Here is a 13,105-nt window from a genome sequence, read left to right as displayed (position 1 = left end):
AAAAATACTGATAATTATAGAACGAGATTATTAGCAATAGGATTATAATTAAGAACTAGTTGAGACCATCTGAAGCTGTCTCACCTGAAGATTTAACATTCATATAGAAATACATATTTTCCTCGACTTAATGAGTCCTTACCAAAAATAATTGTGCTCCATTGTAGCGATCCTTTTACAAAATGGTCATATACATAAATTCACATCGTTAATATTGAACGCAATAAAATCTGCGTAAGGTCTCTATCTCATTGGTCAATGACATGCATATGAAGTCGGTCAAGTTTAATGCACGAAATTCGAATGAATTACACCCATCACTCAACACAGACAATCACAATATTAATTTCCCAAGCGGGGATGATGTATTATGATTTATTTCCCCTCAATTTTCCATCACAAAGAATAATAGTTACTCTTTCAGAGAATTTCCTCGCATGATTAAGGACCCTTTTTAATTGGAAGTGGCTGTTTCCTTTTAATTGGAACAAGAGCAGCAAAGGGGGCCGTTATTAACTTTTGACTGGTTCTTCGGTGTTCTGACGCCAATATAGCCGACGACCTCAATAACAGCATCACCCCGCACGACTTCTCTGAACTTAGTGACCTTATCCTCGAACTGTTGGTAGGTATGTGTCACGGCCATGGCGGCCTCTTCAGCGAGCTCCGGGGGCACCGCAGCAACAGCTGCCTCAGCCGCAACAATTTTTTCAGCAAAATTGGACATCTCCTCAGCACGAAAGAGGGACCCAACTGCCTCAACCAAGTCATTGTCAGTTTCAGTTGATAAATGGCTTGAAACGTTAGCACTGCTCATGCTTGTCAGTGTTTTTGGAAGATGCCGGATTTTAGTGGGTAATTTTGCGTCTCGTATATCATCACTTTTGTCCATTGAGGTGGAGAGTCTAAGATTTCCTAGTTTTCTAGAATAAAGATGAAGCGGATAGAATGAATGTTCAGCTATTGCAGGCGAATTATTTTGCATAATCGGCAAATCATTTCGCTTCTAAATAGACTTATTGCATTTGTCAATTTTTTAATTTTTAATTTGTTCCTCAAAATTTTAATGTGTCCCATTGTTTTGCAATTATCATTCAACAAGTGATTATTGAAATCTATTATAAGAGTGACTCAAAATATTCGTTTGACTGTTAATTAATTTTCTTATTTTGGAAAAAGTAACCTAAAAGTAAAGATAAAAAGTAGAGCGTATCAATGAAGGGAATGAAAACATTCAATTAACCAAACGTTCATGTTTCCAGAAATTACACTTAAAATTGTCCAAATATCACCACAAATCAGCGTGCTGATTCGTTGCAATAACAACTTGCCCCTTTATATAAATCTTCATCTTTAAGTTTTAATCTTTGATTATCAACATTTTTTTTTGCTGGAGATCATGATTAGTAGAGTTTAATAGAAAAAGATGCAGTGCTATTACAAAAAATGAAGAGCCAAATTTCAGCCAGTAATTCCATAACACCACAGCATTTTTACTTAAATATTACTACAATTTTCCAAAGTCGGCAGATTTTGATTATTGTAGTCCTAGTTGGAGAATTATTCCCGATAATTCACAAATTATCCCGATAATTCCCTAATTTTTCAGTGGCCTGGGAGGCAATATTCTATAATGGTTACAGTATAACCCAACGAACGAAATATGAGAACCCTTCATCGCCTACAGACAATGGAATGCTAAACAGATTATTTAACCAATATCTAGAAATGCGAAATCTGTGAAGTAATATTGAATGGATTTTATATGATAATCCGTAAAGTAGAAAAAAAGGTGAAGGCGTTGAGAAAGAAATAAGAGAAGACATTGGGAGTCACCCTGCCATCTATTAAACATTCTCCCTACAACCTACTTCGACGAAGCCCCTTGAAAGTCATTCAATTTGTCGATGAATTTGATAAAGTTTATTCCCCAGAGTGCAATGCAGACTCCTTACGCATGGCCAATCCATCTTCCCCGTAACCTTGACACACATGATTCTCGTGAACGTCCAGGAAGAGAGAGGAATCAGGGAGGGAGAAGAGAAGAAAGCTCCCTGGTCTCCGTTGAATAACGGGGGTAGTATAACCTACCTGAGTTATTTATACCCCTCAAAAAACTTGGATGTTTACCTGTGCCTCAGTAGTTGCGCGTTAACCATTTCATCGAAGCGTTCCATTATCGATTCACTCTGGTTTTTGGCCCTTCGTATCTTGGCACTCCTTACGTCCCTGACCCTCCCGCCCTCAGGACAGTACAATCCATTCTGTGCCATGGTCATACAGTATTTCGCACTCTATTAAATGCCTGCCTTCATACCACAACTAAAAATACTCATCAAAAAATATTTCAACTGACCGAAATTTATGCATGAATTACTCCTCCGTCTGCCATTTTCCCAGCTAAATATAACAAAAGAGAGCTTTCATGGTTTCGTTTTTGTTTTGAATTCAAACGGGAAGAGTAGAATCACAAATTTTCATTGCTGCCGTTCATTCTCCGTTTATTGTTTGAAATTTTTAGGTAAACAGGGAAATAGTCACGGATAAAACTAAATATTTTTTCATGTGATATAAGGATTTGAACAGTGAATACCAAAGTATTGACTATTTCTCTTAATTGTATACATCAAAATACGACAGCAATCCAATAAATCTTTATTTTAGCCAATAGAATTGCATTATTCGATGTTAATTCAGAGAATATGTAATATAAAATATAGATAGTCAACATGGTATTTATTTGATTATTTCTTTTATCCCGATTTTCGGCGTGCATTAGTATTTTTGATCACGAGATATTTTCATGTTTGTGCTGCTTTCATTATTTCGCTGCCAGCGGGGAAATTATCAAAGCGAATATTTCCCACTAGTTTATCAATGATTTTTCAAAAATCGATTGGAAATCTGGGTCCAGAAGTTGATAGATTGTTTTGATTCAAATAGGTTAGTTATTTATAGTAAGAGGCATGAGATCATGAGCATTACTTACCGGTTGGACCAGAATCGTAATATGAAAAATAATCCACCGAACACTCCTCGACTTTTCAAATTAATCGAATATTTTCCTCTGTTTCTCTGCGCAGCAGCGATCGGGAGAAGCTTGCTGGGAAAATTCCTGGCACTGCGTGCTTTCAATTTTTTCAACATGAGTCACCGCTCTTTTTCCCGCGCAATGACAGAATCGGCAAATATGCGTGTAGCAACTCCACGTTGCTACACATGAGCTAACGATTTAATATCACTCGAGATATTCACGGTTTAAATAGAAGATTTGAATGACGAATGACCTTCCATGATATTTCAATAACATTATATTAATTATAACCCCTGAAAATTTGAAAAAAATTGGACGTGGTCGAGTAATACCCGATATTTACCGAAGATTTATATGTGGAATTGAGTTTTTATATTTAGTCACCTTGCCTTCGATTTACACTTGAATTGGTAGACGGAATGCGGGAGCGGAGTGAAGACTCCTGTCCATACTCAAGCAGACACCAATATACACGATTCGTAGTTAATAATGAAGGTTTAACTATTTATTTCATATAAAACGTTCGGACAGAATCGAGATCGTCAAAAGACAACTAAAGAATCTATTCTGTTTGCACTAAAATTAAACACTGCAAGAAGGCTAAAAGAACTTCTATACACGGCAACTCTTCGCTAATAACTAACGTCTCCTTCTGAATTCCCTCTGAGAGGCTTGAAAAGTAGGAGGATACTTTGTTGATGAACCCCTTTGATTGGTTCAAAAAATTATCTCCTACCCTCAAGAATTTGACGAAGAGGGAGTAGAGGGAAATTCCCCTGTTCCAAAACCCCGTGAATTTACGGCTATTCATCCCCTTTTCCCTGCGAAACCCCTTTTTTTTGTGTACGACTGGCTACGGACTACCTTGTAAACTACGTTAAAATGAAAGATTTTTTGTGAATTACTCTTAGGCGGGTTTCAACGTGACATATCTGTGGAAAGTGGTGAACAGCGTAATAAATCTTGAAATGGCTGAAATTCTAAATATTGGAGAAAATACGTTCTTGGGGATAGTTACAGCGTGTTTATTATGCGTTCGTGTCCTTTGTGTGGAATGCCGAATTAAAAGAATTTGACGACTTGTCTGGTACCCGAATTTTTCATCCTCCAACCTCTCATCTCTCTCCGAAAAAACTTAAAACCTAAACGCAGGTACTATTAATATAAATTCTGTCTTTGCTACACTAATTAATTTGTCGTTGAACACGAAACAATCCTATAATTATTAAGGTCGTGGAGTACTACGCTTGAAAAACAAAATATTGTCCAATTCAAGCAAAGCTAATCGGATCTAGTACTTTAAATTTAATTGTGTTAATTGAAACGTTTTATTAAAAATTAGTCGATTTGGTAATTGTCAGAATTCTAGTGGACGAAATTTGAAATTAATCATAACATTAATCAAACATAAATAAGAAATCAGTGGCGCCTGCCGCTTATAATTTGTGAACTTGCGATTACATATCGTGTCGTACCATATTTCTGGGCGACTTTTAATAACTTTTTGCGGGTCCTACGCCTACGGACAAGAGTCGTATACATCCACAACTAATATTACCTATCTCCATTCAATTATATCCATGCGTAACCTCAATCTTCACTAAATTCTTTAATTCTCAATAATTTGTCTGACTTGGTTCATTCATTAAGATTTCGTTCATTAAATCGAAATTTTATCCTAGAAATTATAAATAAAAATAAACATAAACACAGAAAAATAAAAATAATATTTGTTAGACGATCCTCAAACTGTTTTAAATAGACTTACATCCCACATAGCAGTAGATTGACAACTAGTCAACGAATTGGCAATATTCCGAAAAGTATTAAATGATTGGTAATGGCGAAAATTGTTGTGGGGATTGTTGATAAATAATTGAAATTAAATAAATATTATTAAAAGTTAAAGCGGATTGACGTAATGGGTAGCATGATGGAGGCAGTCACCCCCACAGGTTACATAGAGCACTACTGTTTTCGGAGCTTAGCCTTGTCAAGTAAACTATAATATTTGTAAGGATAAAAGCTGAGGCTCACTGTTGGCAGCGCTACCCTCATGAGCACCCTATTGTCAGATAAAGCAAATCAATAACACCACTGATATGGTCGATACCCGTGTCTTACTTGGTATGATATGACGATATCAAGATCGGAGGCTTATGTGGTATGGTACCAGTATAGGTGCCCTCTTCGACGAAATCCTTAAGATGTACGTCATGGTTTATCGATAAATAATCTGCTCTTTACAATAATCTTTTTAGCTTGAAAAATTATGCGACTCCACGAAATATTTACTGGGTTAAAGTAATCGCCTATTACGAAAAACAATCTAATAATGTGAATATTAAAATACTTGGGTATCCAGACTTCAATTGTATTTAATTACAACAAAATTGCAGTGTGTGTTAATACTTCAGGTACACAAGTCATGGGGGGTTATTCTTTGATGAAATCACTGTCACTCTGAAGTCATTTGAAGTCACTTGAAAGAACTTACACTTTAAAGAACTAATGAAACAGAGAAAAGAAACTTTTGAAATTACTTGAAGAGATTTGAAAAAAAGTTAAATAAAAAAATTACGAATGGAAAAATAGAAAAAAAACTTTTATAGAAATTGAAAAATCACACTTGTTCGGACGATTCAGAATTTCCATGATGTCATAAAAGTATGGAAAATTACGAAACAGTTGCGATAATTAGAAAAATTGAAAATATAAAAAATGATATTTCTTACTAAGTCCTCAAATATTTGGTACTTGACAACCAATAAAATACCAAGTACAAACATATTCAGTATCAAAAACACTAAATACTGCGATATTTAGCACGTTATTACACGATCTATCATTGCACTGCTTGTAAGCCCATAATATTTCCAAAGTAATTTGGATTTTCAAAATATTATTTAATCGATGACTGGATGAAAGATGAGATTCTTTTTATGAATCTTGAAACAAGTTCCGCAATTCTTTAGTTCTGATGTTTTCATAGCAATACTCGTTGTAGGATTATAAGATTTCAATAATAGTCAAGATATACTGCAATCCTACCGTGCAAAGGCTTTGGCTTTAGTGACAAGAACATTGCATACCCTCAGGTTCTAAAAGTATAATCTGGTGAATATGATTATAATCTTTACTTTCAGCTGCCATTATGAAGTCGCATAGAGTACATCGTTTTCGTTTGATGACTTAACATATGATATCACAGTTATTGATTCTTTGTCACAGCAGAATATGTACTGTTCCGCCATGTTCAATGTTCTATTGAAAAGACAAAGGAGTGTCGAAATCTAGATAAATGCACTTTCAATTGTATTTTGTTTAGCTTTTCAATGGAAAAAGAGAAGAAATAAGAGTTGTTACAGTAGTCTTAGATTAATTCTACATTGTGTTCCGTTATATTTGGAAACACAACTTGGAAATTCAAGGTATGATTACCTTGTGGATAATTTTTTCCCCGGTGTGACTTGATCAAATCTATCTGTCACCATCAACTTAACATGTTCATATGGAGTACTAATCAGTATTGCTTTCCTCAGACCAATTTTGCGAGTTCCTCTACGACTACTCAGCAGTAAAGTCATTAAGAACTCATCAGAATTCTGGGAGAAGCAGAACGAAGTATTGACGCCACGTGAATACAAGACTATTGTAACCGAACTCATTAATTCCATTTGTACGATGGTTTGAAGATGATGTGGAGTTTGCCGAAAGACTTATGGTACTCTGAATCTTTGTAGGATAAAGCTCTTGGGTTTCAAGGCCATGGGCGATGATGATTTCATGGAGTGGAGGCAGACCTTCAGAACCCCTCGGGTCTTTATCAATCACATGGACAGTTATCATGGAAAAAAAATAACCGATGTAAGCTATAACTATAGCTATAACTGTTCACGCAAAGCCTCTTCGTTTTTCATCATCGTCTCTCTCACGCTTAAAATTGAACGTGAGAAATTTTTTAGAAAGTTGTCATTGCTAAAGAAACACAAAGATATTGGATTTTTCAGTCGATTTTGCTAAGATTATTAATTGAATGTTGTTATGGGTTCGTCACCTATTGAATTGACAGATCTTAGAAAAAAGCGCGAGTAAAAAAATTATAAGCCTAACACTATGCGGTGAGAAGAACAGCGAAATAGCACGTCATGATTCTAGGTACTGTACATTAATTTTCAGAGTTGACTTGATTGAAAAGTAGTATGACTGGGAAATCAAAAATATAAGCACAGTATCTGGATAGAAAGAAGGTTCCTAGATCACAGAAAAATATTTTCCTGACTGTGGAAACCTAAATTGTAATTCAAGAAAATTTGTTTCCGTACTACTTCTCACGATTTTTCATCTGGGAAATGTTACTTCATACTTCCCGAACTCGGAAATTCGAAAATCGGTACGGAAAAATATTATCTGGGCTTATGGGATGGGGTTTTTTTCACTCATGAGCTAGGTTGGCTACTTTTCGCCTTCGGTTCGTACACCAAGTCCACACGAGTGAAAAATCCCATCTCAACACCCTCGAAATATACTATTGCTAATTGCCAAAGATTCATTTAGTTGAGATAAATAACGTATTTTCATAGAAATCTTATTATCCTCAATTGAGTCAGTTTCAGGTGGTCTCGACTAGGGAGTTCCTCTAAGGACACATCGCACATAATCCTTCTCTAAAGTAATATGATGATTATTATGAGAACCTAATCGGAATCGCCCGGAGACTTCTCAATGGGAGAAACAACTTTTTAAAAGCATACATACTTCTCTCAAGTAAATGGATCCTCAGCAAAAACATTTTTTCTCAATTAAAAGCTGTTGTTCTTTATTAAAAAATTTATTCGTTCAGTGAAAAAAAAAGTCCCGTTGTCATTGACTGCCTATTTAAATTGTACCAACAAAAACTTTGTGGCGTTTTATTCAGTGTAAAAACTTATTCGGCGAGTGGACTTGTAATTTTTTTATGAGTGACTGGAGAAAAAAGTTTGGTCATCATAGGGGATGAAGTAAACTGCGACGATGCTTTGTGCTGGAAATGAAATATTTACCCTAGGGTGATGAACCCAGGCGTCTTTGGAAAGAAAGGATATGGACGGTGGTTGAACCTTACAGTTTTTCTTGGGGGATTGCGACAAGGCTGGAGGGGAAAGCAGACATACGCCGGGGAGCGATGGAGACCCAGAGTTCGAAGTGATTGGGACGATTCAGCATGCCGAGGTAGGCCTGGGGGTCTTCACAAAGGTACATTCAAGGGTGAATTTAACTTTCTTTATGGACTATTGGACTATTGAACTATTGGGGTTCAATTATATTTTCATGTCAATAGAATACACACGAATGAATGAATATGTTCAATAAAAATTAAGGAACATGAATTCCCTTACCGAAGAACAATTAGGTGATGGTATCGTCATTTTTCACCGAAAATTCCGACAAAAATCATGGAATGCTCCAAAAAAATTGCCGAACACTTGCTAAACATTGTTCGTATATCCATCAGATCTCAAAATATCATTAAAAACATATGCCTTGAAAAGGGTCAACACCGACGGCTTAGATAACATTTGAAATTTTCAATCGCCTCTTTTGTTTCAACGAAGTCAATTTTTTATTAAATTTTTTTCTAAGAATAAAGTTCTTTCGATTGTGATAATCAAAATATTCAATTGCTTAATTAATCCCTGAGTTTTCCGCTTAACTACAATCATGACAGTTTATAAGCAACAAGTTTAGAATTGCAAACTTTAATTTATAAATAATATAATAAGGAAATATTTTTAAAAAAGATCATTCGAGTAGCGCCTAGATGAAAGCGTGTACATCTACATAAATCTACAATTACAGAGAACAAAAAAAATGAAAGAAGAAAGGTAAACCCTTTCTTTTTCAATCTTCTCAAGATCCCTAGAGACCATGAGGAACCTGAAATAAAATGTAACTTTTTCACGAAATTCAGTCGCTCCATTTGTAGAGCGATGACAAAATTTGTACTCTCTGACTACATACTGACATCATGCAAATAATAAAACTGTATTTCTCTTTTGAATGCCTTTAGAATTCATTGAATTACCCAAGCACGACAGTCCTAGATTCCCACAAGGAAGATTTTCTCAAGAAGTTATTATCCTGCACCGTCGTGATTTATGACATTACCCTGGATGACGGACAGATTGAAGAGGCAGAATGGGTTGTCAAGGGTAAGAAAATCTCGTAAAGGTTCATGTAAAAACATTCTAAAAATTTGAATCCATACAAGAGAAGATGCAGTTATCGCTCCTTTCATGGTTTAACGTCATCACCCCAACGCAGACGATTTTAATTACTCATTATCCATCACAGTGTGGGTCGACGTTTACCAAAATTTAATTTAAGAATGCCCAATTATCTCCTAACGAATCTTTCTGTTCCAGCTCTAACAGATATTTCGAGGTCATCTGAATGTTTACCGGAGGATTCAGAACCTCTCCACTTCTTGTTGATTTCGCCAATAATGACGTGGGCTCACACAAATCAATTGGATCCCCAAAATTCGAATGCTCCTCTCAACGAATTAGATTATAGAAAAAGAATCTGCCATCCGAAATTCAGAAGACATAAAGACTGCGAGACTGCAGTGATACAGATGAAAGAGCACTCAAGGTTACAAGAAAAATCGGAGAAGAAATTAAAGCCACTGGTGCTCTGCTGTGGGGTCACTTACGGGGATGAAGAAGGGCCATTGCACTTTCTTTTTAAGCTCGCCTGGTACAATTATTCCTTTTTACCCATCTTCGGTCGGGGGAGTAATAAAATTCCGTTGCTTCACGTTGAAGATTTAGCGAGGTAATTTTTGGAAAAAGTCATTATGAAATTATCCACATTGTTCTTCAAGTCGAAGAGACTGTCGTTAACTTCGCGAAAAAAATTTATTGCGCTACTTCGTAACACTTTTCAGGTAAAACATAAAAGTTTAGCTATATAAAAGGAGACAAGTTGGAAGGGTAGTAAAAAATTATTGTATTGTAAAATTGAAGCAACTTGCACCTCATGGTTTTCATTAAAAAAATGCAGATGTCTGGATGTTTTTGTCATTTGATGGTGTGAATGTATTGGTCCTTACAAATTAAAGGGTTTGGTGGCTTATTTTAAAACTGTGACAAGAAAAAATTTTTAAAATTGTAATCTAATAGAACCGCGGTACACCTCCATCAAATATCGACCCTTCCTAATAAAACCGGAATCTCAATTTTCGTTCAAAAACAAGCGTATTTCAAAATTTCTGTTACGACTGGTATCTCGAAATTCATATGAAAAATCGTTACAAATCTCACGTTTTCGTCCTCTTGACAGTTGTATAAATAATATTGTATAAATGATATTGTATGAATGCATTGAAGGCATTATACATTATACAATATACATCATATGAAGTAATAAACACATTGGGAGAGAAATTAAATACGATTATTCGATAATTCGATAAGTTCGATTAGTGAGCTCCATGAGACGTATAAATGGATGTAAGCAACAGGCTTTCTCATGAATTTTGCAGGTGGAAGCGCTCGTTTCGGCAATTAATTTTGATTCGAATCTGAATTCCCACTTTTGCCTTCCGAATGAAAGCTTGACAATCGTTTGATTAAATAGTAGACCGCAATTTTCAATCAATTGAAAATTCACCATGACTTGTTACTAACAATTCATGTTTCAATGAAAAAATTGGAAATGTTGAGAAATTTAGGTCATATTGCTGCTCGTATATGTTTAATTTCCTTAGAGAATTACAATTTTTTTCCTAGTGTACATGTCAGATCGGTTTAAGTGAGCGTGCAATGAGTAATTGCGAAACTAAAGGGGCAATAAAAAAAATTGAAGTCTCTGAGGTGCTCACGAATTTATAACCCAACACACGCTTTTTTCGCATTTTTCCAAATAACAGCTTTTTAAAAATGTCATGCCGTGATAAAAAATGCTAATAGGGATATCGTGAGGTATCGATTATCGACGGATTAAGGATTAAGGGCAGGATAAAAACTAAATCATAAAGCATTCTTGGCATATAGATTAGGCATGCAAAAGATTAAAGTTGTTCATTCATGTCTTCCACTTCCATTATGATTATCCTTTTTATTGATTCTTGGCTGTAGTTTCTTTTATTTGTATTAGAAATATAATCTAATATAAGGTGTTCCCTATACTAAAATAAATATAAATGACAGACATCAGTACATGGATAATAATATAAATCCTATGGTTTATAAATGTTTATTAAACAATTAGGCTAATTTCAGATATTTCCATATATTTTTTTTCTTGTACGACACCGTTCTGTTCCCGTCTATTTTGATCTTCTTTTCTACTTATAGAAAAGAAAGGTTTTGAACATTTTTGATTCATTACGACTTGATCAATATTGGAATAAACATTTAAGAGCAATATCATAGATATATGGAGCATTTTGTCTTAACTGGTAAAAATAGGACAATAAAAAAGCTTAGGGCTCGATTAATGGAATGCGCCTGTCACCATCAATAATTCTTCTTCTTTCTCACTAGGATCGTACACTCACTTTTTTCCAACTGGCCGGAAGATCGATGGTACCTTGTCGCGACTGAGCTCGATGTCATTTCTCAAGCGACTATCGTTGAGGTGAGAATTTTCTCTCATGTTTATACAATTGACGACACCATTCATCTGAGTCAATGCACTGAAGAAAATAGTCTACTATTCATTTGCGAGACTTGTAATTCTGCTTAGTAGTCCCTCGATGACGATTTCGCATGCATATTTGTTTATATCAATTCAGATTTCATTCATTAAGTTTTGAATGAAGCATTTTTTGAATGAATATTCTTTTTTTTTAAGTTAGGATGATATTCCATTGCGACGTATATAATACTTAGCCGGCCTTGACCGGTAAAAAACGAGGGTAGGTCAAGCCAAGTGACGAATAGTGTGTTACGTTAAACGTGTATAAAGTGGAGGGATATTGGCGGGTGAAGTGAGGTTCAGGTTGTTGTGTTATGATGCTTGTTGTATATTTTCCCTGATTGTTCTCTTCATTATTCCACCAGAACATCAGCAAGTACATGAGCAACGGCAATGTGAAGAACGTAGAGACGGTGGAGATCTCGACATTCAAAGGGAATATTACTCAGAGAGATTTAGACATCATGATGGTGGATGTAAACATCGAGCCAGCATTTATCCTAGATTATAATCTGCAGCCTGAGAGGACCTTTGATATGCAAGTTGAAAGGATAGTGGATGAGTACAGAGCAAGCAGAAACCTCCGACCCGTGAAAATAATCATCCTTGGTCCACCAGCTTCGGGAAAAACCACCATTGCTCATATCATCGCTCAGTACTACGAAATTCCGTATATCTCTGTCGAATCGTTGATTACGAAAACCATCGCCACCTTAGTTGAGTTTACTCGTGTTTATTAATGACATATAAAGAAAGGGATTTATTCGATTCTGGAAACTGAAGCGGCAAACATTATTAGTGCAACATCGTGCTGACTTACATTGTTAAAGAATTACACTTAAAATTATTCCGTAGAATTCTTGAGTGACGAATCGGTTAATTTTTTTAATGGAATTATTTTTAATAATGATAATTCTTTCATCAGGTCTGAATGACACTGGAAAATCGTAAAATGTCAAAAATTCATTAATTTCTTTGAATTGTCAATAAATTGAAAATTCGATTGTATTTGATATTCAATTTCGACTGAAAAATCAAGCTTTCATTCAACAATTGATTAGCATTGAACATAAAAAACTCATTTCTCTTGAATTTTCACGTCAAATCAGAAATTTACTCACTGTTTCTAATTGAAGTTGAATTCAAATTCATATAATTTGAAATGAAGATGACTTCGTGACGGAAATTTCAATAAATTTTCAACAGTCCAATTGTAACTAATCCTTCGCTTACTTAATATTTATCTTATTGCACAGAATTGTTTCTATCGAACAATGTTACTAAAAAAAATTAACATGTTTCAGAAAAGTGAAATAGAGGAGCAAGAATCGTTTGGCGTGAAAACTTCAGCCCAGCAGTCTAAGGACAGAGATAATGGAGGAGACGAAG

At 35.2% G+C, this 13,105-nt stretch overlaps 2 protein-coding genes across 2 annotated transcripts in view; both read right to left on the bottom strand.

The window, feature by feature from the left end:
• Positions 1 to 13,105, bottom strand: part of Syt1 (Synaptotagmin 1) — an 83,336-nt gene that overhangs the window by 33,309 nt on the left and 36,922 nt on the right. The gene's annotated exons all lie outside the window — the stretch shown is intronic.
• LOC105264515 (uncharacterized) lies at positions 144 to 2,385 on the bottom strand. The gene is made up of 2 exons (XM_011301445.1): positions 2,131 to 2,385; positions 144 to 923 (listed from the first exon to the last, which is right to left on the bottom strand). Exons 1-2 carry the CDS (start codon positions 2,277 to 2,279, stop codon positions 479 to 481), a joined length of 594 nt encoding a protein of 197 aa, XP_011299747.1. The 5' UTR covers positions 2,280 to 2,385; the 3' UTR covers positions 144 to 478.

The sequence above is a fragment of the Fopius arisanus genome, unplaced genomic scaffold, assembly GCF_000806365.1.
Source record: "Fopius arisanus strain USDA-PBARC FA_bdor unplaced genomic scaffold, ASM80636v1 scaffold00022, whole genome shotgun sequence".
NCBI lineage: Eukaryota > Metazoa > Arthropoda > Insecta > Hymenoptera > Braconidae > Fopius > Fopius arisanus.
Note: the sequence above shows the minus strand (reverse complement) of the source record. Positions and strands in the feature narration are given on the sequence as shown.

Excerpts from the sequence above, each read along its gene's own strand:
- LOC105264515 (XM_011301445.1), bottom strand. The coding sequence starts at position 2,279 with ATGACCATGGCACAGAATGGATTGTACTGTCCTGAGGGCGGGAGGGTC. Across the intron at positions 924-2,130 it reads GCGCAACTACTGAGGCACAG|AAAACTAGGAAATCTTAGAC; the intron begins GTAAACATCCAA and ends TCTTTATTCTAG.